The 27,435-nt window shown below is 39.4% G+C and overlaps 2 protein-coding genes across 3 annotated transcripts; both read left to right on the top strand.

Moving 5' to 3' along the window:
• Positions 1-2,204: 2,204 nt before the first annotated feature.
• slc6a22.2 (solute carrier family 6 member 22, tandem duplicate 2) lies at positions 2,205-12,403 on the top strand. 2 transcript variants are annotated; one of them, XM_086199455.1, is made up of 15 exons: positions 2,205-2,298; positions 5,340-5,518; positions 6,126-6,260; positions 6,374-6,514; positions 6,605-6,689; positions 6,772-6,904; positions 7,094-7,228; positions 7,911-8,014; positions 8,115-8,239; positions 8,330-8,442; positions 8,524-8,661; positions 8,914-9,016; positions 9,257-9,357; positions 10,029-10,199; positions 10,724-12,403. In XM_086199455.1, exons 2-15 carry the CDS (start codon positions 5,347-5,349, stop codon positions 10,880-10,882), a joined length of 1,815 nt encoding a protein of 604 aa, XP_086055581.1. In that variant the 5' UTR covers positions 2,205-2,298; positions 5,340-5,346; the 3' UTR covers positions 10,883-12,403. The 2 variants fall into 2 exon arrangements, with proteins under 2 accessions (XP_086055581.1, XP_086055582.1); XM_086199456.1 differs by lacking the exon at positions 2,205-2,298 and having other exon boundaries at positions 5,346-5,518; positions 6,191-6,260.
• Positions 12,404-23,281: 10,878 nt separating this feature from the next.
• On the top strand, positions 23,282-26,231 carry LOC147268146 (green-sensitive opsin). The gene is made up of 5 exons (XM_086199454.1): positions 23,282-23,716; positions 23,868-24,036; positions 24,696-24,861; positions 24,967-25,206; positions 25,734-26,231. Exons 1-5 carry the CDS (start codon positions 23,353-23,355, stop codon positions 25,836-25,838), a joined length of 1,044 nt encoding a protein of 347 aa, XP_086055580.1. The 5' UTR covers positions 23,282-23,352; the 3' UTR covers positions 25,839-26,231.
• The last annotated feature ends 1,204 nt before the right edge of the window (positions 26,232-27,435 follow it).

The following is a 27,435-nucleotide window of genomic DNA, read 5'->3' as shown; positions in this document are numbered from 1 at the left end:
AGGAGGAACAGAGACACAAAGGCAGAGAACCTAGCAGAGACTGGTGGAGAAGAGCTTTTTCCCAGGTGTGAACACTCATTTGAGTGTTGTCTCTGTTGTAACAGTTCACCACCATCTTTGCCCCTGCTAATGGAACAGGGACACATCTGTGCCTGTTCCATTAGCAGGGGAATTTCCCAGGTGTGAACACTCAAAAGAGTGTTCACACCCGGGAAATCGTTGTTATACTGACATGAAACCTCTTGTGGTCATGTAAATACTAGCTTGGTATTGAAATGGTTGTGGTAACCAACCTTACCTCCATCTACCTGACAAAGTAGATGATACATCCCAACTTTGCCCGAATTGGGTTCCTGCTGTACATGAGTTGGCTTGCCAACATTTTAATAGCTAACACGTGTACAGGGAAAAATAAAATACACAAAACATGCTCCAACTGCTATAAACTAGCTTAGACTGCATTTTGTAATATAGTAGGAGGTGTGTGTGCTGTTCCTCTTAATTATTAAACAAGACCTGGTGTCAGTGACATGCAAAGTCAAAGTGAAATTTATTGTCACTCTTGCCATGTAACAGTCATTACACAGAAGATCAAAACTGCGTTTCCCCATATATACAATCATGCTTGTAGTTTTGGTCCCATTACAAAATACTGGCAGAGGTGCAATTAAAGATTACAACAATAAACTAACAGTTAGTTAGCTTAGCAAAATTAAGGGTCTAAACAAGCTGGCCCAGTGTTTGGCTATGTTTTGGGCTGGGATTACTTTTTAATATGCAGCTAAATTTAGCGCTAAATGATTTCATTTTAAGATATATATACCTGTACTGTATATATATATATATATATGTATATATATATATATATAGTATGCCAGGTAATACATTATTACACTCAGCTTACCGGTGCAATGGTCAAAATTTGCACCTCCCAGTCAGTCGGTGTCACACTCATTCTTGCTGCACTGATCCACTCTGCTGGTTGTTGGGTTGGCACAACTAAACACATGTGGTCAGAGTTGGAATAGCCGTTAAAATATAGAAAGATACTGTAATTCATGTGGTCAAACTTGTTTCCATACATTCCGTGATGTTGTCACACACTAACAATAACAACATGAACCTGTCATAGGCTAAAGTTGCTCACATGTGCGATTGCTATTGCTAGTTAGCAAACGTTAGCTTATGTGTCCAGCAGAAAAAATGCTGACCTCGGCATGGCTTTTCAGTCCCTTTTGGGACTCAGCTTTGACCGCAGTAAAAAAAATGCTGAATTAATGTTGACCCTTGTCCCCTTGCGCCTTTGTTGGTCCGACAGTACTTGTGACAGATAATGCGATGAAGTATTTCATTTCTCGGCTGTTTCTCTAGTTAATCCAACACCTGTCGACACCTGAGCTCCTGCAGACTCATAGTCAACACTTGATATCGATGTGTCTATGCTGTTACCCATCCTCCATGGTTTGTTAGCCAACTTGCTGGAATGTAAATATTATCAACATTTGAGACCCGATAAAAAACATTAGTAATCATTTCACTATTACAATAATTTTTCAGGTAAATTCGGACTTTCATTCTGCACCTTTTCTAATGTTCAGTGGAATTTTTATTCTTATAATTGTTGACTCCTGCATCTTGAATCTTTTTGGTCCACTGTCGTGAAGACAACATTGTGACTTTGGTTCTTCAGACATCTGAAGGCTCAGTAACCTTTGGCAAATTCTTTCTTGTTCCCTTTGTTTTGGATATAAAGATATGAAGAGAAAGTAAACCAAAAGAAAGTAAATCAAAAACTAACTTTAAATAACCCTTTTTCAGGCAACCCACGTCCCTCAAGTGGCACTACAACAAATGCGTTTACCATCATGTCTGTACACCCAAGATAAAAGAGCCCCCCCCCCCCCCCCCTTGAAAATTTTTTATCTTGGCAAACAACAAAAACGGAAATTGGCATCAAGCTAAAGAGGTAAGGGTCACGTTCACCAGTTTAGAGGGTCAAAGCCTTGGTTTAGGTGGCCCTTTTCAGGAAATTTACTTTTAAATCATTTGAGAGAGTGTGTTTGTTTGTTACTATTTGTGTGTGTGTGTGTGTGTGTGTGTGTGTGTGTGTGTTTGAGAGAGAGAGAGATTGTCCTGTTCTATCCATTCTATCTATCTCAAGAGAACTGACTGGTTATGTTAATCTCCTTGGCCACGCCTCACAGAAACCCATTTCACTCAATTTATTCTTGTGGGACGGCTGGTGTCTGCTTCCAGAAAACCGTTTTCAGAGGGGAAAAAACAACTCAGCTGCTCAAGGTAAAGAGTGCACTTTACAATCAACCTTAGATTTTGAATTTGTATTTTTTTTCTATGCAAATGATCATTTATATCCGATATAGTGTTTGTTCATCAAGAAAAGCAAAGACCGAAGGCCTGTCTCAGTGGAAAGAATGTTTTCGCCTGACTCCTTAATGTTATTTTGTTTGTAGTGAGCAAAAACAAACCTGTAGGTTTGAGTATAATATCAAATTATTTTTTCCCATCCCAGGATTGCTGTGTCTTAAATTTCCCAGCCTTGGATTTGTGCCAAAATCTCAACAGAAAATTATGATGCATAACAATTCTATAGTTTGATATCAAAATTTTTGACTTTTTTGAGTTGTGATATCCAAAAAGTTTACAAAAATTTTAAAACCCAGACCAAGTAATAATAGTAATCCAAGTTAAGTCATGTTTGATTTGGTCTGTGACCAGGTGACCAAGATAATGCTTCTGGAAACCTTAAAACAAATTATTCTTGTCAGGGCGCCTGGTCTCAAGCCAGAAGACCACACCATTTACACTCTAGGGAAAGGACACTGCGACTGAGAGGATGCAAGCTGATGTGTTTACAGACGAAAGATGGCTATAATGTGGTGACATATAGATTTAAATAATTCAGACTGCAATCTCAGAATGATGTAAAAGATGAAGGGGGAAAGTGGTTTGACAGAGTGCCTACGCGTATCTTTGGAGACAAGGTTGTTGGTGTATTATCTGAAAACATGTCAGGACAACCTTGGGGCTTTTATTTTAGCAGCGGCCTGGCATCAAATCAAGTATGAAGGCCTTCAACATATTCAACATCTTTTTAATGATAAATTGACTTGTAATAAGGACACCAGGACTGCTCTTATTCAGCCCCTCCAGAAAAACGCGATCATGCGATGGCATAATCCAATGCATAATCAGCCTAAATTTGCACATTCAAGGGGGAGCCACGTTTTTTTTCCAAGACGCCACATCAATCGCCGATTTCCACGCACAATGCACGAAATATGTGAGGCTTGCGGGATTTTATTATCCCCGCATTTTCGTCCCCCCCCCCCCCAAAAAGTCACACATATCTTCGCAGAAAGTTAAAAAATGTTGCGTTTACTTCACTCAAGAGTTGCCATTTTCCTCCCGTTGCCTTGGGGAGGTTTTGAAGCGACGTCATCGGAAAGCAGCAAACCCCGCAAAGAAAACATGATGAAGTCAGATAATCCGTCTCATTCGCTAACAAAGATAAACTGGGAACTTGTTTGACTCATCGAGGTTTTTTTAAGTGCCAGTCATGTGTTTATTTAAGTCTGAAATGAACCAAGATGAGAACTTCATTACTCCCAGCATTTCTGTGCTGCAGTCTGCTTTCTTGTCAAAGGAAGTCATGTGGAATGATCTTTTACATGAAGGTATTAGCCTGGTGAGAGCAGGGTAGGGAGAAGCTTTTTTCTCTTATTCATCAAACCAGTTTTTGCAAATTCTCGCAATTACATCACATAAAATTGCATAAATATCCTGCATATCCCATTGTATTTTTTAAAAGAAAACGTTACTCAACTCCAAGGATTTTTGCCCGCAACATTTTTCTGGAAGGACTGATTATTCTTCCTCTAAACTGTATGTCTCCACCCTAAAAATCTCCCAACTTTTCTTTTGAAGATTTATTCTAGCCTAAAGAAAAAGTTAAGTTTAACTTTAGTGTCCGTGAGAGGGCAAATGGTGCTGCAGCATGGAGACAAACACTAGCAACAGACTCTGCTACCATGCTGCAGCACCATTTGCCCTCTCAGGGACGCGAAAGTTTAACTTAGGGCTTGTTTCCACTGGCTCACTTCCGCTCGGGTCAGGTCGGTTTGGCCCCGTTTCCACTGGCCCCAACACGGTACTAACCGTTACATTTTGTTCCCTGCTCCGCTGGGGTTCCAATGGGACTAAAATGTGACATAAACACACAGCGGGGTGCTGTGTGTTTATCATCACCCATGTGATGTGGTATCCAGTGCTCAAGGAAACACACCCAAGCCGAAGTAAGCCAGTGGAAACAGACCCTTAGAATGATACCAGCTTTTGTGTCTCTCCACTTCGCAATCAATACTTCAATATTGTGGAGACATATTTTGGTAGTCTTGGCTTCTCTTGGTACGATTGTCATCTTGGCTCATGCATTCAAACTGTGAATGTGTTTGTGGAAACATGCTAACTTCAACAAAGAAGTTGCTTTTAGGTGGCTGTCCTGTGTTTTATCATACACGAGATTAAGAAAAAAAATGAGTACAAACAGAAAACAAATCAAATCAAATTTTGCAGTATTGCACATCTTGACCGTGCAATGTCATTTGAGCTTGCTGGGCATGAAACTACAGCCACTTTGTAGTGCTGCTTTCAGCCCTGTTGTTCAAAATTCAAGGTGGTAGAATGCCTTTTTCTGAATGCCTTTGCTTGAGGGATGGGCCATCCAGGAATGAATGTGGACAGAACCACATTTTGTGGAAGAGAAATTTTGAACTAGAATATTCATTTCTTGCAGGAGATGCAATGTGAATGTAAAGCTGTGAGCTTCTCTAATAAACAGAAAGTGTCAGAGAGCGGAATAGTTTAAAAAGTAGAACAGGCAGAATGGAGTGGTGGTCACGGATGCTTTGGGTGAGCACACTCAGCATGCTGAAGCTGTTTCCTGTCACAGTGGGAACAACGCTGTCTGATAGAGGACAGTTTAATTTAGGTTTATGTATTTAATTTGTCTGTGAATGTTGGAAACTGTGGAACTGGTTGGAAGATTTTTTTTCGATTTAACTTTTCAGTGGTGTGTTGGGAGTGATTTCACACTCGCTTAACATGAGATGAGGATAAGTAGTATCGTAGTACTTGTCAATTGATTTCAAGTGTAAAAAAGCCTAGGTACAAGGTAGCAATATAAAGTAGTAGAACGTGTGTAGGAACTGATTGTTGACAGATAACTGCTGGTGTCATAATGAATACTTATCTACAAAATGTAGATCAGTATGTAAGAACAGCATGAACAATGCATTGCTGTGTTCTGATTCCATCTTTAGGTACAGAATGGAGCAAAAACAAATAAATCTGATAAACGCACAAGAAGATCCTCTGCTCAAACCCCAGGTGAGGGAGCAGTGGTCCAATAAAATAGAATTCATCCTGGCAGTAACAGGACATATCATTGGTCTGGGAAATGTCTGGAGGTTTCCCTACCTTTGCTACAAAAACGGAGGAGGTAAATCATGTCTGCCGTAATTTTTCCATACACACTACACAATTTTTTTTTTCATGTATTTGCAATCATGTTTTCAAAAATTCCCTGTATTTGAACAAGTGTAATGCATGGTTTGCTATTGAATCAAGAGTTTTAGTCGCCGTGGGTGGTAGCATAACTTAATAAACGGTAGCGCGAGTGCCGGTTAATGTAGCTTAAGTGAGTTGAGATGTATTTTATTGCTATTTTCTCATGGCTTACAACTTAAAGGGAGAAATAAACATGTAATTGGGAACTGCTTTGTTGTGAATTTGGCTGATAATATAGAGAAACGTTACAAGTGTGGGCACAGACCGGAGGAGAGACGGAGTACGGTGTATGACTTCATACCGTCACCTTGGCTATGTGTCCGAAATGTTGCTGCCTTGTTGGACAGCTTTAGGTTGAAATACTTTCAAGAAGTTTTACTTGAATTTTACATTTCTTGTTTGGCAGCTGGTAATTTGACTGTTTTCCTTCTCTCTCTCTTTTCTTTTTTTACGCTGCACAGTCTTTTGTATTTCATTCGTTTGCACGCATTTCTTGAAACATTCCCTATATTTTAACAAATTTCGTGCTTGTTTTTAAGGGGTTTTCTTCATACCTTATGTTTTGTTCTTGGTCACCTGTGGAATTCCACTCTTCTTCCTGGAGACATCTTTGGGCCAGTACACCAGCCAGGGTGGGATAACATGTTGGGAAAAAATCTGCCCTCTATTTCAAGGTGAATCATTTTCACAGCTGTTTTTTTTTTATCAGGGAAAAAAAAAAGTTTAAATATTTTATTATGTTATTACAGCTGCAGTGTATTAAATCATGACATCACTCTCTCTTCAGGCTTAGGCTATGGGAGCCAAGTGGTCGTGTTGTACACTGGGGCTTACTACATCATCATACTGGCTTGGACGTTTCTCTACCTATTTTCATCCTTCACCTCCGAGCTTCCGTGGGCAACCTGCCACAACAGCTGGAACACTGGTACCAGACTTTACCATCCATATTCCAATAACACTATGTAGTACTTTTCTCGTAATATTCTTTCAACCTCTTTTTCTGTCACCATGTTAGATGACTGTTTTGTGCACAGCGCCAATAGCTCATCCCCTCTGGAACTAGATGGAAGTAGTGCATCTTCAGTTGTGGAATTCTGGGAGTAAGTAGCATGAAATTAAGAATATCATGTAAGGCTGCTGGCTGTTGTTTTGTAGTATGTTTCTCACGAAACTTCATTACAGGAGGAGAATCTTGGGGCTTTCTAGTGGGATTGATGAACTTGGAATTATTCGCTGGGACTTGGCGCTTTGTCTACTTCTTGCTTGGGTATTGTGTTACTTTTGTGTCTGGAATGGAGTGAAGTCCACTGGGAAGGTAATGATCGTCATGTTCAGGCCTGCAACAATTTGATTTGCACTTTCATTATATAAAATGTTAATTTCTGCATTTAAAACCCTAGAACCTGTGAGCAAATATGGATGTTGATGTCAAACGGATGTTATAAATGAATGTTTAATTTCATGAAAACCTGATACAAACAAATCCCTGTTGCTTTCATCTTAGGTAGTTTACTTCACGGCCACATTTCCATTTTTTATGCTGTTGGTGTTGCTTGTGCGAGGTCTTACTTTACCAGGAGCCAAAGACGGAGTAATCTTCTACCTCTACCCAGACCCGTCCCGCCTCGCTGATCCACAGGTACAACACCACTGCTACTATTAATACTGTATACGTGTTTGTTCAGGGCTTACAAATTTAGTATATATGCTTGCAAGCAATACAACTTTTCCTATGAACCTTTACTAAGTACATAGAGTGCCCAAATATGGGTAAAGTTACCGTGGTAACATGCTGGAATATTGTTAACATCGTAACGTAGGTTATAAATATAGCATCTTAAACATCTTCAGATTTTACAGAGGTGAAAAAGGAGCGTCATAATATTTGCAAGGTATTAAATAGACTGATTTTTTTCAAGATATGCGAAGATGACATTCTGTAAGATGATGCGAGAGAATCCCTGACAAGCAGTCATTGACCTGTTTCACTCATAATCGAGGCATAATCACAAATATGAAAGTAAAGGTGTCTGGAAAAGTTATGCAGAATATGAATATCTGCACAAAAGGTCATGATAACCCAATGAATAATTGCTTCTTGATGGATAAATAAGTTACTCCCTACAATGGGCTATTTTATCACGAGGGCGAATAAGAAAGCAAATCAATATTTTGTAAATATCGCAGACATTGTCAGGACAGTCGTTTCAGGCATTGCAACTGGGGGATTGGAGAGTTTTGCATTTTATAAAGTAATGAGGAGAGAGAGTTGATGTCTACCTCACCTGAACATCCCCTCTCCTCCTTCTCTTCCTGCTCAGGTGTGGATGGATGCTGGCAGCCAAATCTTCTACTCCTACGGTGTTTGCACAGGTGTGCTGACATCTTTAGGTAGCTACAACAAGTACAGCAACAATTGCTACAGGTTTGTATTTTATGTTTCTACTGTTGGTACACAAATGAGTTGCTTATTACTGTTTATTACAGAGCAATGTTTTGACCAATTTTCAACATTTCACCCACAGAGATTGCATTTACCTGTGCCTGTTGAATAGTTTCACCAGCTTTGTGGCTGGCTTCGCCATTTTTAGCGTGCTTGGTTTCATGGCGAAGGAACAAGGTGTGGATATATCAATGGTGGCCGAATCAGGTATGCAAGAGTGACCCAGAATTTTTGAGGGAAATACAAAGTGATAGATAGATAGACAGAATAAGACCATGTGACCTTTCACCTTCGCAGGACCAGGACTGGCATTCATTGCTTATCCCCGTGCTGTGGCTCTAATGCCCCTCCCCCAGCTCTGGGCCATTTTCTTCTTTGTCATGATCATCTTTTTAGGATTAGACAGTGAGGTGAGATTAAATATATCAACCTTTTTCGTTTTAATAACTTTTTAAATTTTCAATAAACGTACATCTTTTTCCATACCACAGTTTGTATATCAAGAGGCCTTGGTCACAACCATCTCCGATTTGTATCCTTCCTTCTTTAAAAGCACCTGTCGGCGGAAACTCCTTCTTCTTGCTGTCAATTTTGCAAGTTTCCTCATTAGTCTTTTGATGGTTACACAAGTAAGTCCTTTGTGGAATTCATTTCTTTGAGTTATAAAGCCTTTATATAGGACATACATCAATATTATGAATTCATTTTATTTTTTAGACTTAAAGATAACATAGAAGCTACAAATTAGTGGAATTGTTAACCACAAGGATTTCAAGCTGAAATTATTCTGTACCACTGAAGTAATGAACATATGGACAAACTGATAATGCAGTGACGACCTTATACTGAATAACGGCACTGAAGTCTGTCCTTATTTGCAGGGAGGCCTGTACATCTTCCAGCTGTTTGACTATTACGCCTGCAGTGGGATGACTCTCCTGCTGTTTGCTGTTCTTCAGTCTGTCTGTATTGGATGGGTCTACGGTAAACACGTTTATGTTAGTTTTACGTTTTGGGAGCTGTATACCAATAATTAACCCTCACAACTTTTCAACTTGATGGAGAGTTAATGTTTCACCCCATGTAAGGATCAGATTGTTCTGTGTTGGAACACACAGATGTATATGATCTACAGGGGAGATCTTTTTCCTCCTAAATTTTGACATAAAAAAAGACGTGTGCGATGCTATAATTTATCTCACGCTTCCTATTTGTATTATAAAGGTGCTGACCGCCATTATAATAATCTCAAGAGCATGCTGGGATACCGACCATGGTCCTTCATGAAATACTGCTGGAAGTACTTCACACCAGCTATCTGTACTGTAAGTAGTGGGATGGAAGGTACTAACTTTGTGCAGGCTGTACTAACAAGTGTGTTTGACAGCTGCCAGAGGCTTCTGTCCTGGAGGTCGTCCATGTCACCACCAGATGGAAGGCAGCGCCGCTGACATGCTATTGTATTGCAACTTAAGGTTATTAAATGTCTTTAATATGTTGCAAAAGCGGTAAAGTCAGAATGACCTTCATTCAGAATTTAACAGTACCTACGTTTTTCCACTGTCGCAGAGAGGGAGGAAAAAGCGGAATCAGGAATTCAAGGGAAGAACTAACAAAAATGAAAAGAAATCAAAATGGAATAAACACTGATGTGAAAAAAAACAATAAATAATAATTAGTACATGCATAAACAGATAAATAGGTTGTTTCTCTTTCTGAGACGCCATGAATCAGAGAGATCTTAACTGATCCGAAAACGCGTCCGTCAACTTAAATCCTCACAATTAGACACTCATTCTGATGACAGACAGAACTGCAAATAATTCAAAGATGAAATTAAGAGTTCATCAGGCTCTTTCAGCGTTCAGCTAATGAATCATGCGGTAAACTTGAGAAACGCCGAAACTGTATTTTCCACTGTCGTTTCTCTTCAGATAAAGATAATGTGCCCGTCTTTATATTTTCCCTTCTTTTTTGCACTGCTCGTTTTTTTCAGTGCACATTTATTTTTTCCCTGGTCAAATATACACCACTCAAGTTCAACAACACCTATGAATACCCGTGGTGGGGCTACGCCCTCGGAGGCTTCTTCACTCTCTCGTCAACACTCTTGGTTCCTCTGTGGATGCTCTATGCTGTGTATGCCACTCCTGGAACACTGAGACAGGTACGGTCACATGCTGTTGTTACAACAAATACAGTGTTATGCGGTTATCTCTCCGTTTCTGTTAAAGTGTCACATTTAAACCAATTCAGCCTGTTCTTAAGTTGCCATGGATAAATGTGTACATGGTACTGTGTTAAATGGTTTTCTGACAAAGAATGTCCAAAAAACATGCATGGAGTACTTTTATACACATTTAATGCGATTAAATTATTTTTTTTTCTATCCAGAGTGGTTAAATCTGAACTTAATTTTTTTACCCTGATCAAAATCAGTCTAAAAATCAGTTGGAGGACAAAGTTACACTTTACACAAAACGTGTTTGTTAGTTGTTTTTTAACGATTATGACTATTTTACATTGCTTAACACAGGTTCTTGTATATAAGAGTAAAATAGATAAATACATAAACCATGACAAGATAGTCAACTGCCTAAAAGGGTTCAAAACAGCATATCGTTGTTGTGTTGATGCTTACTAACGTGTTCGGATTCAAATAAAAGGCAAACCTTCTTCTTCCCCTCGCAGAGAATGAGAGTCCTGTGCACTCCAGCGAAGGACCTGCCTGACGCGGCGTCACAGAAAGTGTCAAATCTTGAAGCGTTTCAGACGTTCACGCACTTGAAGACACTCCGCGTGAGTTCAGCGGACAACAGAGATGACGGAGATCGTACATCCATCAATTAAACTGACTGAAAGATATCCTGTGGACTAACACAGAATAAACCTGTGAATATGCTGTCTATGATAAACAACAACAACAACAACACCTGACCAACACTGGGAAGTACAATCGTTATACATTACACTGCGTGTGACAATATCAGGTTATTAGTGAATGTACATGTGATTTCTGTCATGGGTGCACTTGGGAAATGTGTAGGATTTTTTTTAAGGTTCATCATTTTGTGGAAAAGTACAAAAAACTTGTGGTAGAAATGGACCTTTTGTCTTATAGGAGGTAAAAAAAATGTCTTACACTCTGTTTTCTGTTTGTTTGCTGAAATCTTATTGGATAAACCTTGTAAATATTTTTGTATGATCAAATTAAAAGATAAAAACTTAAAAAAAAAACACAAGGTAAATGTTGTGAGCCAAAAGAAGGTTGAACATGATCTTTCTTTTCAACACTGATAATAATGGTGCTAATGACTTTAGAACTCCATTCGCTTCCATTTAATTCAAAAACATTCAGCTGAAAAAGCTGAATGCATTGAAAAAGTACAATAGTTTATGAGAATAATATGATGCTTTGATATTTAAATTCTATCTTTGGCTGGGAGCATGAATGAATTCAGGAAGGAACAAAGAATAATAGATTTCAGCATAAATGTATAAAAACATTCACATTAAATACAAACTATTACAGAATGGAACCTCTAACCTACAGTTAATATTTCCTCTATAGGAATTTTGAAATTGTGTTCCTTTTTGGGTGGAGTCATGAATGAGAAGTATAAAAATGAAGAGAGCTGATGAAGCACTTAGCAATGTTTGTTTTAAAAGTAGAACAGAGAGCAGATGAATGGATGGAACACCTGACGCTGTGAAAACCGGGTAAGCAGGGTGGAAGATAAATCTCTTATTTCACTTGAATTGCAGAGTAAATCCAGGGTTCATTTCATGTAATTTGATGCATGTGTGTTTCACACCAACAGCGGTCCAAGTACAAGTTGTACTGGTCGCCGTTACCGAAAATCGACTGCATTCCTTTCGATTGCTGCAATCCCCACACGTGTCGACTACCGTCTCAGAGAATTCTGATACATGCCGAGAAAATATGTAAATTAGCACCGGTGGTATTCAGCAGTACATCCTGAGTGCTAGTAGCTCTTTATATCTTGATGTTTGGTGAAAGAAACACTAAAGGCTAAAACGTTTACCTGATGTGTTTCTTCTATTGCTGTTTAAAGGTGAGTCTTCCTTGATTTCATGTGTGCGTCATAGTTTGTCCAGTAAACCTGAATTTTATTACCTGCTGCTGTTCAACCCATTAAAAAATGTATTTGCCCTTTTATAGTAATGTTTCTGACATTTTTTTAACCTCTTCATGCCTTGATGTCTTTTTTTGTTGTATCATTTCTCATTTGGTTTTATAGTACAGCGCAGGACGTAATACATTTCATTAACAGTTATGAAGAAACAAGCAGTTGTCTTACGGGAAACTTCATGATGGAGAGTTTAATGATGTCTTCCTTCCTGGTGAACCTTCTTCTGCAGATTTATGAATAACTACAGTGCAACTGATTCAGACGCTGGAGCTTTAGCTCCTCGCGGCTCTGGGTATTCATTGGCTTTCTATGTGTAGCGTCAAACATACATGACATCCTCATCACACAGGGTGTTCAATATAGTCAGCAGCAGGCGTTTGGATGATATGTGCGGATGGTGCATCAGTGTGCGCAGGGCATAAAGTTCCAGCAGCTCTTTCTGCTCATCATTCTTGTATTTTGTAGGAGCCCAACCTTCTTTTTGTCCAATGCCATGTCCAGCAAGCAGGGGGTCATCACTGTTAAAGGCAGACTGGCACACAGATGTCACCAACATTCTGGCGCAGTGGTGTTGCAGCGGTTAGCACTGTCGCCTCACAGCAAAAAGGTTCTGGGTTCAAGCCCCGGCTTGAGCACGGGGTCTTCCCGTGTGGAGTTGCATGTTCTCCCTGTGCCTGCTGATGTGCTGGTATCAATGCAAAGGAGGTTGCTGATCTGCTGCTTCAGCTCCTCGCCACTGAGGAGCTTTTGACTGCACACCTTTGACTCTGGCTCTCCCTCTCTGAACTCCTATTTCTGACAGACATGGCTCCACCCAGCTCATATCCACAGGGGCCAACATTATGACCCATGTTAAAGAATACAGCAGCATAGCTATCCAGCTAAAGCAGCAGCCGGCAACATGCTCTCTCAGAGGGCCACACTGACTTTGATGAAGTAGGTGAGGGGCCACACATCAGACAATCAGAGGGAATGTGAAACACACAGGCTATGAACATGTTCATGAATCTTAACTTGTTTCCAACTGTATGTGACAGTTGGGTGAACAATGAGGTCACAATGAATAGATAAGGTTGTCAATTATTGATATATTGATGTATTGATTACTGACAAAACAAAATTATATTATAAATATGAAAAGTAACTTGGTGGTGTTTTTGATATCAGTGCTCTCATCCAGCATGATGGAAAAATATGTGAAATCAGCAAGCAGCTGAAACCTTTGCTGGAATCACCGTAAATAGCAGCACACACTCAGTAAACACTAAGCACACACTCAGTACACACTCAGTAAACACTAAGTACACACTCAGTACACACTCAGTAAACACTAAGTACACACTCAGTACACACTCAGTAAACACTCAGTACACACTCAGTACACTCAGCACACACTCAGTAAACACACAGTACACACTCAGTACACTCAGCACACACTCAGTAAACACTCAGTACACACTCAGTACACTCAGCACACACTCAGTAAACACTCTGTACACATGCAGTCCAGGCTCTTACACAAGAAGCAGTGGTGCTTAGAGCCCTGCCGGGTTGGGAGAGTTTTGACTCGTTCTTGAGCAACAGCTTCAGGAAGATCACTTCCAGGTTATTGTGCTCTGAACACTGCCAGGATAATCTTTCCCTTAATCACCACCATTATGATCTACGATTGCCAGATCACCTGCTTCTGGTGTAGCACATGTATGCACGGTGGACCTGGACTGTCTGGGGGTTTGGGGTTTTCTTCCAGCCCTGGGTTTTTGGTTTTAATGGTGTCGTCTGAGGCGTGGTGATTTCATGGATTGACTGCTGAGAACTTCCTCCATCCAACTGAATCCGGACTGAAAGATATTTTGAGTCACATCCTCTCATTAGCAGGAACACGTGTGGCTCATCGCGTACCAACTGTCGTGACGTGATTTAATGTGACCATGAAGCAGTTTGATGCAAAAATATTACAAGAAGCACAAAACGTATTGTGAAGTTCATATATTTTCATTCAAATTTATTTAGTGTTTTGATAATATTCTTTATTTTTGAATGTTTTTGACTTGTTTCATTTACACACAATAGGAAAAAAAATTGTGGGATTCCTCTGTGTACCACTTGAGGGAGCTCCACAGTTGGAGTATCCCTGCTCTAGTGTATTGTTTTCGACAGTGTTTAAGTGTATTATTGTAGAAAATACATACATATTTAAATGAAACACACATGAATGAAAACATGAGGCTAATGGAAACTTACGATTTAAAACAATTTTTTCATTAGTCATTGAACATTGATGACTACCTAAAGGTACCAGCAGAGGCTGCTCTTTAACAGAAAGCAAAGAAGTTGACAGGCGGCTGATCTGATGCAGGAGGGGTCAAGAGACTGGTGGTGTGTGTTAGTTTGTTATCATACAAAACCAAGAAAAAAAATCCCCAATCATACTGCAGCAACAAAAAAATCCTGCCAAGATCGGAAATCTGAGCTAAATTGCAAGCTGCTGTTGAAGAATATTTTTGGTAAATAATAATGATAATGTGGTTGCACAAGGTAAAAATAGAGATTAAAGAGAATTGGATTGGAGAGGATTTTTTTTATTGGGATTCACAGAGGTAATTGCAGCTTCAGCAAATGAACTTTCCTCACTTCAACAGTGTAGTTAGATGATAACTTCACATGAGGCTGCTGAAAGGTCCAGAATGGGGTCTTTAATGGGGAAGGCCCCTCATTTATCAGCCTCTCCCAAATCTTGTTGGCGGCATGGCTCAGAGGTAGAGTGGCCATCTAGCTACCGAAGGGTCGCTGGTTTGATCCTCACTTCCACCGCTGACCATGTCCAGGTATCCTTGAGCAAGACACTGAGCCCCTAATTGCTCCTGATGAGTAGGGTGGCGCCTTGTATGGGTGCTTCTACCTTCAGTGTGCGAGTGTGTGTGTAAATGGGTGAATGAGATGACACTAAAGCGCTTTGAGTGTCGCTAAAGTAGAAAAGCACGGTATAAAAAAAAAAGAGTCCATTTACTGTTATGTGAAGAAACCTGACTTTTGTCGCGTGGAAAAAACAAAGTTAGTAAATCAAACCAAATGAATTCAGTCAAGCCTTATCTTATTTCTTCATTGGTTAGTTTGTCGGCCTCTAGGTTCTCCCTGAAGATATTGTGTTTATTTGACAAACAAATCATATCATATGAAAGGTGATGTATCCACACAATCATTTGAAAGTTTGCATAAGAATAGATTCCAGTTGGAAAAGCTCCCTGTCAATGAAATGAACAATTAAATAATTCAGGTGCACTCAGAAACAGGACAATTACGTCTTTTTTTTATTATCATGGAATCCTCAAACCCTCCCTGAAAATGTGAAGTTAAAGTATTTCTGTAGCTCCCAGGAAGCTGTCTGTTGCACGCAACAACCACCCTTCCCCTAATTACCTCCGTATCTACATTCAAAATTCTCATGAGGACATAAATTGAATGTCTTAAAGCAAGTTTCAGCACCTGAAGCATCGGTTTGAAATATGCTTGAAAGATCACCAGTTGCTGTAACATTCCGCCAGATATCATAATGTTCTAATACTGTTACTCTGCGGAAGCATACACGATGAGCTGAATAAGTCACAAAATGTGTCTTCTTGACCTAGTAAGGATAAGCTGCAGTTCCTGTCGTCACCAGCACTTCCTGTCACAGTTTCAGTGCAAGTGTGCTAAGCACCTGCATAGCTGTTAAGCTAATCTCAATTAACTGTTTACGTGTGACTTCAGGCACGAGGCGAACACTCTTTTGATCTAAGCTTTTCCAGACGTTTCACCTGTTGCAGGCTTATGAGCGTGTCCTACCAATCCCATTTACAGCTCAGCACTCAGATGCACCACATGTCCCACATAAGAAAACCACTATTATGACTTTCAATTATTCTAAAAAATGTTTTCATGCCTTGTTGAATAATCGCAGTCTTTCATAAATCTTTCTGTCAACGTACCATATTTTGAATTAAGTTATTTTACACTTTGGTTTGATTGTTTCATGTGTAGAATTTTTTTTTTTTTTTAATTCAGTCCAATATACAGGAGTCACATGATTCTGAGCATATTGGCATTATTTGTCATATTTAAAACATTCTTAACATTACTAACGTCACTTTCGTAGTCCAGTGGTAGAATAGTGTGTCCCCTGTAAGGGCAGAGAGAAAGCACAAGTGTTGAGGGAACACAAAGAAATTGTGGAGGGAGAAAAAAAAAATATTACAACTAAACAAGTAATTCAGATGTTAACTGATGTGTTTCTTTTTTCCACAAAGTTCATAAAAATTTAAAACAATTTTTGTACACGTCTTGATTCTGAGATCTTGCTATTTGTCCACAAAAAACAAAACAAAACACAATAACAACACAAGGACTTATAAATTAGGTTGTAATAATATCGGCTGTTGTCATTTCATTTTTTTCTTAATTACTGCTCCCATTAGACATCTGAATAATTCAGAATATAAACATGATTCAGTAACAAAGACAGCAGCGATGTGCCATCACAAAAATGGACCTTATGTTGAGTTCATATGTGTGTTACTGTTGTTAATGTTGGAATGCACGTGCACATTTTAATTGTTTTTTCTTTTATAACTGTTCTCTGCTGCAAGCCAAATGTCCCGTAGTGGGACAACAAATCCAATGGAAGGTTGTATGTTATTGTAATGTGTTTCATTAGCAACAGGTAGTAGCTAGCTGAGCAGAATAATCTCAATATGAAAACTTTTTTTTTTTTTCCCAAAAGAGCGGAATAACAGGATAAACTACATCTGACCTGTTTCTGCTGTAAGAGACAACCTAAGGTCTTTGACCTCTGGAGGGAGAATCTGTCTGCTGTAATCAGGTTGAAAGTCTCTGCCAATTGAGGGAGACAGGTGTCACCTCTAACATGCACACCGGCTCCTAGACAACCTACTAAACACCTTTGAATTGCGTACAAAGTGTGAATCCAATTTGTGAGGATTGAAGATTAGAAAGGGACAAACCCCTCCGGTTTAACAGCTTGCTAGTGACAATTTTTGGATGCTAAGCTGATAAACACAAGCTTCTTGGTCTGGAAATCCCACTTGTAGAATTGGCATACTTATGAAAGCTGAGTGACAGATGGTTTCCTGTTGGTTTATTGAGGACAATAAAATATTTGCTATGATTGGCATTATTACAACCTACATTACGCATTATAAATTGTTGTATACAATCCAAATACCCAATCAATTCACTTTAACTTCATTCACTTCAAAACTCAGCTTTGATGAAGAAGTCATCCTTTTGAATTGTGCGGTCTTACAATCGATAGAGTACCAATTAGCTTTTTGGTCATCAATTTATTGTATTTTTCTTATCGTTATTGACATGATCCAATAAAGCTCATTCACTTCCATTCACCAATTTACTGTAACCACGAAGAAAATTAAAACCCATGGCAAATTGCGGCAATAAGTTGAAGCAACATAATAACACAGAAAACACTGTATTTATTTACTCGTATTTGTGACAGTATGTGCAAACTGCACACGAAAGAAAAATGTTACTCTCACAAATATCAGTTTGTCCCATAATAGTTTCATATGATTAGGCGTTTTAGAGTGAGACACAATATTAAGAAACAACTAATAGTTGTTTCCATTTGACTACCCGACATATATTTTTAACCCTAACCATGTTTTTAGCCATGAAGAAACCACTAGTTGTGACTGCATGTCAAGTAGGCTTAATAAGATTATAGGTTAGTAGAGGATGAAGTTCAGTGGTTCACTCCTCAAAGTGTACACGGGTACAAATGGAAATATAAAACTTAAATTATTGTAATTTCTGTCCAAATTTCTCCTCAAGATTGAAATACATATGAAATCATGGACTATTTTTTTTAAACATAGATTAAGGAATCATGAAACACAGCATCTTAAACTTGAATAAGAACGACTTGTGAGAAAGCTGGTTGCTTTGGTGTAGAACACTTAAATTAGTTCCCAGATATGACTGAGATGCAGGAAATCGTTCTTAATGGCTGAAAACGGCTGCCAAATGATGTCATTTACAAGCCTATAATAATGGGATGAAAGGTTTTGGTTGGTCTCGTTGGAGACTGACGCCTCATGAACTGGAGAGATGTAATTTCATTTGCCAGTAAATTGATCAAGGTGATCTCAAATATTTCCCAGACGGATGGAAACTACAGATCATGTCATGATGAGTGCAGCGGAAGAATCTTTAAGTAGTTTGAACTCAGGTACATTAATTTCCAATTTTTTGCTGTCTGTAGTGTCATACCTGGATTCTAACTGGAAACCATTAATTAGTAACTGGATTTTTACAGGCTGAGTTGTATCCATGAGCTAAAATGAGCTTAAGCCCTCCCAGCATGATAGTTTTACAATGTCATAACATAATGTACATCTTACATATCATCGCCTTCAAGTTTTTCAGAAAGCACAAAAAACTGGACATCATAAGGAGTTGATTTAGGCAAACAAAATCCCTTTAGTCAATAAATGACTTTGGCAGTTATTTTAAGGAGGCGATGATACATCGATGGAATCGGGTTTTTTTTTTTCAATTTGATGAAATATGCAAGCAGAACGAGTCATCCAAAGATACATGTATATAAACGTATATGTTGAAATTGAGCGCATTATTTAGAACTGCATTGCAAACATGTCAGTTGATTAAACCCTAACCTGTTTTTGCCGCCCTTACTCGGTTATGTATTGAGTGACAAGGAGCTTATATCGTGTTGATAAAATAGAAAAATGTCTTTGTCTGCAGTGGCAAAATAACCTGGACTCTGAAATCCTATTGACTAATTGCATAGCAGCCAAAGTGAATGGATATTCACTTCAATCAAATTCTGACACCTTGATGGTGTTTAAGGATTTAAAGATGCATTGTTCAATCAAAAGCATTTAGTTCAATTTCAAATGTAATTACTCGTCATATTTGAGTTTATTCTCATCAAAGCAGATCGCACGTTGAGGTTTGTGGAGTTTTTCCCTATCACTCATGTAATGAATCAGTCTTAACATTAGTAGCTCAAAAGTTCCATCTGTGTCACATGGCACCATTGTCATTTACCTTTACCATTTAGTTGCTGGTTGCTTTTATGTACTAATTTTAAGCCCTTATCCCTGTTTTCGCTGTCAAGTTATGCCTTATTTTTCCCTGTCGGACTGATGTCCTGTGTGCCTCTTTTCTTTGTATGGTTTCTTTACCTCTTTTGCTTCTCTGTGTGTGTGTGTGTGTGTGTGTGTGTGTGTGTGTGTGTGTGTGTGTGTGTGTGTGTGTGTGTGTGTCTGTGTTTGCATCACCTTTTTCGTTTGAATATTTGGGCGGTCTGTGCTCAGACTGTGATGGTGGCTGGGCGACTCAGACTCTACCTCTCGAAATGGTTCCTGATTGCATTTTTTATATGCTGCATGCCGTCACATTGACTGCTGTCCATGTAGGAAGAAACTCCAGTGGGTAAAAATTTATTACTTACTGGACTCTGCACATTGAAGAATCTGTTCTCCATCCATTTATCCATCCATCCTATCCTATCCTATCCTATCCTATCCTATCCCTGCTGCCGTTGGGGAGAGGCAGGGTTCACCCTGGATGGGTCACCAGTCCATCACAGGGCCAACACATAGAGACAGACAACCATTCACACTCACAGTCACACCTACGGTCAATTTAGAGTATCAATCAGCCTCGTCCCCTCTTGATGTCTTTGGACTGTGGGAGGAAGCTGGAGTACCAGAGAGAACCCACACAGACACAGGGAGAACATGGAGACTCACACAGAAAGATCCTGTGCTGGGAACACGATAAACACACCTTCTGAGAACCTTCTTGCTGTGAGGGGACAGTGCTAACCACTTCACCACCGTGCTGCCTGAATCTGGTCTTCTGCATAGCTAATTCTCATTTTCACCTCTGTCATGCAGATGTTAGGCAACATATATAGCCCATAGCTCCATGTTGGTGAGCGTGTTGCTGATTTAAATGTTGTCATCTATGGTGTTGGTAGAGTTATGATCTGGGGTTGCAGATGACGTGGCCATTGTACACAGCTGCAGATCATTAAGAGAACATGAATGCAGTTGGATATCAGGATCAGGTTCTGTGTGTAGTAGTACTGTCCTTTGTCAGTTTCAGCATGATAATGTTCGCCTTGTGTCACTAAGTTGTGAATGCAGCTTTAGGAAGCAGAAAACATCCCTGCTCGCCAGGCAGGTCCCCTACTGGCCAACTTTCTTGACTGTGTCTATTTTGGTTCAGTGCGCTCACGTAGAGGGACATCTGTTCTTTCTTGTACAGCAAAGGTATCGCAGATGTAGAACATGGGCTGAACTGCTTCAATACTAAGAAGCTCTGCCATTCAATACCAAATTTCACCCAAGGAGTGCATCTCCAAGTCAATTTTATGTTGTAATTCTACTTTTTTGTGGAAAAGTGCCAAAATGCTAAAACATAAAACAGACGAACTGAAACAGATAAATGAAGTCCAACCACATTTTGGTGAGTTGGTTTATATTTTTATGAACATGCTTAGAGTGTACAGAAATGGCTCAGACCTGAAAAATGTAAAAAAAAAAAAAAAAAAATTCAGGCACTGGTGTCAGCAAAAATACTGCAATCAACAATTTTGGTAACTTGCCCTACAGTTTTGGAAAGCATCTGTACCTGAAGTATCTGATAGTTAAACCAACTCTATTGACTCTGTACTTTTAAGTGTTTTGTGTTGTATATTGATTCACACACAGCAGTCCAGTTATCCGCAAGTTATACTTCAAAGTTCTTTAAAATTTCGAAGTGCTTTAAAACATCCTGAGTCAGTGCAGCACGGAGTCAAAGCTGATGAAAAGCCGTAAGCGTCTACTGCTGGTATTAAGCTAGGCAAGGTGTTGAGCAACATAAGCTCATATCCACACTTGTGGATGACAGGAGCCATGTGATCATGGAAGCCAGTCAGGAGGGGACATTTTTATCTTTCTTATTGCCAGCACTGTTTGTGTTCATTATTTCTTTTCTTATTTTTGTGAATGTCAGTTTCCACGCAATTACAAAAAGTAGTGTATCGCTTTCTGGCAGTAATCTTCTTACCTGATTACCATGTAAACCACTAAGTGTTGACTGTCTGACCTTTTGCGCTGCATGTTTGCACTCATCTATGATTAAAATAGTTATTTTGCTTTCATAGAATATTTGTCTTTATAAGTACCATCGGAAAGGAATAATTCTGGTTGGATGGTGAAACACAGAAGTCTAAAAAAACAACTTATTGTTTTGAAACAATATTATCATCATATTCTTTGCCTCAGTAGAGAAATGCAGGATAACATCAGGTTCATGATATATCTTCACCTCGTGCATGTAACTGTAATTTTTGACTGTAATTACTCTCTTTCTCTCTCTTTCTCTATACATATACACTGTATATATCTACATACACACACACACACATATATATATACAAACACACACACACACACATATATGTATATACACACACACACATATATATATATGTATATACACACACACAAACACACACACACACACACACACACATATATATATATATATATATTTATATTACCAGTCAACAATTTACGTTCACGGTCTCATTTAATGATTTTTCTTTATTTTCATGACTGTTACATTGTAGTTTCTCACTGAAGGCATCAAAACTATGAATGAACACATATGGAATTATGTAGTCAACAAAAAAGTCTGAAACCACTCCAAACATTTTAGGTTCTTCAAAATAGCCTCCCTTTGATTACTGCTTTGCAGACTCTTGGCATTCTCTCGATGAGATTCATGAGGTCGTCACCTGAAATGGTTTTCCAACAGACTGGAAGGAGTTCCCAGAGTTGCTGAGCACTTATTGACCCTTTAGTTTAGGTCAGGTGACTGTGTAGGTCAGGTCATCTGGCACAGCCCTCTATCAGTTTCCTTCTTGGTCAAATAGCCCTCACACAGCCTGGAGGTGTGTTTGGGGTCATTGTCCTTTTGAAAAAGCAATGACGCTCCAACTAAACCCAAACTGGATGGGATGGCGTGTCGCTGCAGGATGCTGTGGTAGCCATGCTGGTTCAGTGAGCCTTCAATCTTGAATAAATCCTCAGCAGTGTCGCCAGTAAAGGCCCCCACACCATCAAACCTTCTCCGCCAGTTTCATCGTAGCCCTTGATGGTTTTTGCGACTGCACTTGCGGACACAGTCAAAGTTTTTGCAATTTTCCAGACTGACTAACATTCAGTTATCTGATTGGTTCTTGCCGTAAAATGAATTCCAACAGTTGTCAAATAGGGCTGTCAGCTGTGTGCCAACGTGACTTCTGCACAACACAACTGATGGTCTCAACCCCATTGGAACGCAAGAAATTCCTCAGATGAACCCTGAGAGGCAAACCTGAGAAGTGAAAACCAGTTCAGGTGACGACATCATGAAGCTCATTGAGTGAAGGCCAAGGGTTTGCAGTGCTGTCAACAAAACAAAGGGTGGCTACTTTGAGGAAACGAACATATAAAACATATTTAGAAATATTAAAAATAAATAAATTACACACACACACACACACACATATAGTGTACACATTTAATAAACATTTACCAGGAAGACTCAATAATGTAAATATTATGGTGCATATGGATGACAGTTGTATGTTATATATTTATGTACATTTATGTGTTACTTTAATGCACTGTGAATGGAGAAGTTACCTTTATCTTTCATTTAAAGTCATGAGCAATGAACAGCATATTTCCAAAAAACTTACAACATTGACATATTAGATTTCTCTTATTTTTGGAGAACTGACGGGAGATTGGGGCTATTTATATAAGACTGCAGTCCCACTGACCCCTTTCATTGCAAGCTCCTTTCTTACTGATGAATAACCGAGTGTGTTAGATTGATCAATCCAATGACGAAACATCCTGGAACAAAAAACAAAAAAAGAAATGGAGCTCTACTTCGTTGGACAAGTGATTATGTTGCTACAGATTATGGGCTGAATGCTCATGCTCATCCTCTTTATCCTCTTGATCCACTGAGTGTGATCCTGGGGAGGTATATAACCATAGGTGGAGTATCACATGAAGCAAGTTAGCCAGCCCTCCAAGGCCATCCTTCCCTGCAGATCCAAAAACCTAACTAGCAAAGATGGAGAACGGAACAGAGGGCAAGAACTTCTACATCCCTATGAACAACAGGACGGGGCTTGTTAGGAGTCCTTTTTACTACCCACAGTATTATCTGGCAGATCCATGGTTTTTCAAACTGCTGGCTTTCTACATGTTTTTCCTGATGTGCACCGGATTCCCCATCAATGCTCTGACACTGTTAGTCACTGCTCAGAACAAGAAGCTCCGGCAACCTCTCAACTTTATTCTGGTTAACCTCGCTGTGGCTGGATTGATCATGGTCTGCTTTGGCTTCACAGTCACCTTTTATACTTGCCTCTGCGGGTATTTCTCATTGGGACCTATGAGCTGCGTTATTGAGGGATTCATGGCGACACTTGGAGGTATATTCTAAAAAGAAAAAAAAAGATTTGCCAGTATCACATAGATTGTGTGTTCTTAATGTTTGTCTTGTAACATAGCATCAGCAAAGAAACAGAGGGCACAATTTACCCTATCCTTAACCCCGATTTCTTTCTTGTTTTTAATCAACAGGTCAAGTTGCTCTGTGGTCCCTTGTAGTCCTGGCTGTTGAGAGATACATTGTGGTCTGCAAACCCATGGGTAGTTTCAAATTTACAGCCACGCATGCTGGAGCAGGTTGTGCATTCACCTGGATGATGGCTGCAGCATGTGCAGTTCCTCCTCTCTTTGGCTGGTCAAGGTAATTCCCAAATATGGATCCAATGAGTCTCTCCACATCAGGCACAGCTGGAAAATGTCGGTCGTTTAATTTGCAGCCTGCATACGTCTTCTTCTTAGTTTGCGTTGGAACATTTTACTCTCTGACATATGACTTCTAAACAACCACATCATCAGAGGTTGTGCACTCGCAACCAGTTTGGCCATTTCACCAACGCTGCTCAAAACGCTCAAGACGTTAATCGAGCAGCAGCGGCAGATCACACCAGTTTTATTTAGCAGCTTCCAGGTGATCAGGGTCTTCCTGTAAAACACAACGTTTTTTCTTTGTACCCCCTTGAATGAGTAAAGATACCAAAACAAAAAAAACAACAACTATTTATTATCACATTTGAAAGAGGCAGTAAGAATCTTGTCTTCATATCAACACAAACAACTGATGCCAGCCGGACCAAACACTGGATTCAAGGTGTCTGACTCTTTCTATTGTTGCAACAAAGTTATCTAAAAAACAGTTTCAGTGAGGACCTGGTCCAGATCAAAATGTGATAACACAATCCCACGGAATATGTCTATTAACTGTGCTCATTCAGCTTTTAAATATCTTCATGAACTGATGTGCTAGATAAGACGTAAAAAGCTCTATTTCATCATGTAATATTGAATGTCTTGTATTCCCAGATACATTCCAGAGGGTATCCAGGTTTCTTGTGGACCTGACTACTACACTCTGGCCCCAGGATTCAACAATGAGTCCTACGTCATGTACATGTTCTCTTGCCACTTCTGCGTTCCTGTCTTCACCATCTTCTTCACATACGGAAACTTAGTGTGCACTGTGAAAGCAGTAAGTAGCACGTCTGTTCAGCCAGTTTGATTTGACAGTATTAAATGTAAAATAAATGATGCATGCAGAATGCAATTAATAACTGATGATTTGCCTAATTTTCAGGCTGCAGCTCAGCAGCAAGAGTCAGAATCCACTCAGAAGGCTGAGAGGGAAGTGACACGCATGTGCGTCCTGATGGTCATGGGATTCCTGTTGGCTTGGACCCCATATGCTAGCTTTGCTGCATGGATCTTCTTCAATAAGGGAGCTGCATTCTCCGCCACATCCATGGCTGTCCCTGCTTTCTTCTCCAAGAGCTCAGCCTTATTCAACCCAATCATCTATGTGCTGATGAACAAACAGGTGTGTTAACAACAAATAACTGTGATGGAACGAAGCGTGTCTCTTTCTAATACATCACCCGTAAAGAGCCTACAAGTTAAAACTATTCATAATAAAAAAAAAAACCTGGCTCTACATTTATCATTCCTGCTGTCTGTGAAAAGACGAACACACAGGTTTGACAAATGGTCCTCACATGGACAAATAATTACACAAAGTGTCTTTTATTGATGATCTTGCCTTTGAAAGAACCTTTGCATGTTGTGAAATTTGATAACATTTTCACTTTTTCGTATAGAAAGTTTACAGATGGCTTAAATGTTTTTTTTGAACATGTGCTGAAAATGCACAAACACATGTTGACTTTACTGATGAGTAGAGCAGTATTTCAGACAGAAATTCATGTAGTCACATTTTTATTGTCTTTTTCGATACATTCTTAAAGTTTACTGCTTTCAGTGCTTTACAAGGGAGTTGAGATAAAGTTGAATTTTTTTTTGAATTCCTCATTTCATAATTGTACAATAAACTCTTTTCTTCCCCCTCAGTTCCGTAACTGCATGCTGAGCACCATTGGAATGGGCGGCATGGTGGAGGATGAGAGCTCAGTTTCTACCAGCAAGACAGAAGTGTCTTCTGTCTCTCAAGGATAAATACTTCCTTCCTTCTGATGAATTACATCCTTCTTCCTTTAATAGAGACATTTTTATATTTCTTTATTTCAGTATCAACCAGCAAGACAGAGGTTTCCACTGTTCCCCAAACAAATCTCTAACAGAGATTTGATGGATTTTTCATATGGACTGATAACATTTCAAAACAAGCTGCTTTATAGTTTGGTTATATAGAGAGTTCCAAGAAATACTGCAGGATACTACAATTCACTTGATAACCTTTTCATACTGTACAGTAAACTCTAACACCATTGACGTATTTGGAGTTACAAGGACCAGGAGGTGTGCCAGGAGGTTTCCTCTTCTTCCTTTTCTTTCTTTTTTTTTTTTTTTTTTTTAAGTTGAACATCGTCATCCTCACCAAAAAATGTACCAGCACTTGTTTGGTCTGTTATATTGAAACTTTATTTTTGTGGGCCAGAATTTCTTTTCTTGGCTGATTGAATGTTAATTTTATAAATACACTGTGTATATGTAGGTAAATAAATGCATGCATTCAAATGAGTCCGTTCATTTACCATGTCTTTCATCAAAAATACGTACAAGTACATTGTGGAGGGTTTGTTTAATTTTGTTGGAATTTTTGTGGCTAATTGAAAGTGTAGGGAAAGAAAACAATATGCAGCAGTATAGTATAATGCAGAGTTTTCTTCTATTTTCATTGTTATTGTCTTGTTGTGATATAATCAGAATCAGAATCGGAAATCCTTTATTAACCCCTTGAGGGAAATTGTACATAACTGAGGTAGTGTGTTCTACATGTCTCCTATCTTTCCTGTTTGATCTGTAATACGTGGAGAGGAGTTTTGTTTTCTCTTTTTTTTTTGGCAGGAAGAGGAGGAGCAGGGGATCAGCTTAACACACATAAACAGTTGTTGGTGGTTTACCTCCATGCTGGAGCACTGCTCACTCAGCTTGGATATAACGCGCATGCAGATATCTCTCAGGAGAAACAGAGCACCGTATATGTTCTAGCAATACTGCGGTGTCGGGATTTCAACTTAAGGAGCATCATCATTTGATAGCATTGTAACTTTCTGACAAAGTATTAAAAAAAGGTCAGCAACAACACTAAACATTTATCAAAAAGTACAACCACATCCTGTACTTGTATCCACACAAATCCCCATAAGAACCCAAATGAACACCAAAACGGACCCTCAATGAGGATGTGGAAGACAACCCTAGATGCCAACTTAAAGCCAATAGCCCAAGTTCTAGTGTAGCATATACCAAGGAGATGCACTGTCACAGCTCCTGTTCTGTATAGGCCTGAACCATCTCAGTCAGATCATCACAAAGAGTGGTTATGATATTGATTCTGAAGTGGGGCAACAATCAGCTACCTGCTCTACATGGATGAGATCAAGCTGAACGAGACACTGATTCATTGATCCACACCACCGGGCTCTACAGCAATGACATAGGGATGTCATTCGGATTGGACAAATGTGGCCGGGTGGTATCAAAGAGAGGTAAGATGATCAGAACCGAAGGGGTCGACCTACCAGAAGGCAGGTGACATCCAGAGCAGCTACGAGCACCGTGGGATCCCACAGACTAATGGAAACCACGA

This window comes from Aulostomus chinensis, chromosome 3 (assembly GCF_037954235.1).
Source record: "Aulostomus chinensis isolate RoL2024-O1b breed Wild chromosome 3, RoL_Achi_v1.0, whole genome shotgun sequence".
NCBI lineage: Eukaryota > Metazoa > Chordata > Actinopteri > Syngnathiformes > Aulostomidae > Aulostomus > Aulostomus chinensis.
Note: the sequence above shows the minus strand (reverse complement) of the source record. Positions and strands in the feature narration are given on the sequence as shown.

Excerpts from the sequence above, each read along its gene's own strand:
- slc6a22.2 (XM_086199455.1), top strand. The coding sequence starts at position 5,347 with ATGGAGCAAAAACAAATAAATCTGATAAACGCACAAGAAGATCCTCTG. Across the intron at positions 6,905-7,093 it reads GAGTGAAGTCCACTGGGAAG|GTAGTTTACTTCACGGCCAC; the intron begins GTAATGATCGTC and ends CTTTCATCTTAG. Across the intron at positions 10,200-10,723 it reads CTCCTGGAACACTGAGACAG|AGAATGAGAGTCCTGTGCAC; the intron begins GTACGGTCACAT and ends TTCCCCTCGCAG.
- LOC147268146 (XM_086199454.1), top strand. The coding sequence starts at position 23,353 with ATGGAGAACGGAACAGAGGGCAAGAACTTCTACATCCCTATGAACAAC. Across the intron at positions 23,717-23,867 it reads ATTCATGGCGACACTTGGAG|GTCAAGTTGCTCTGTGGTCC; the intron begins GTATATTCTAAA and ends TTTAATCAACAG. Across the intron at positions 25,207-25,733 it reads ATGTGCTGATGAACAAACAG|TTCCGTAACTGCATGCTGAG; the intron begins GTGTGTTAACAA and ends CTTCCCCCTCAG.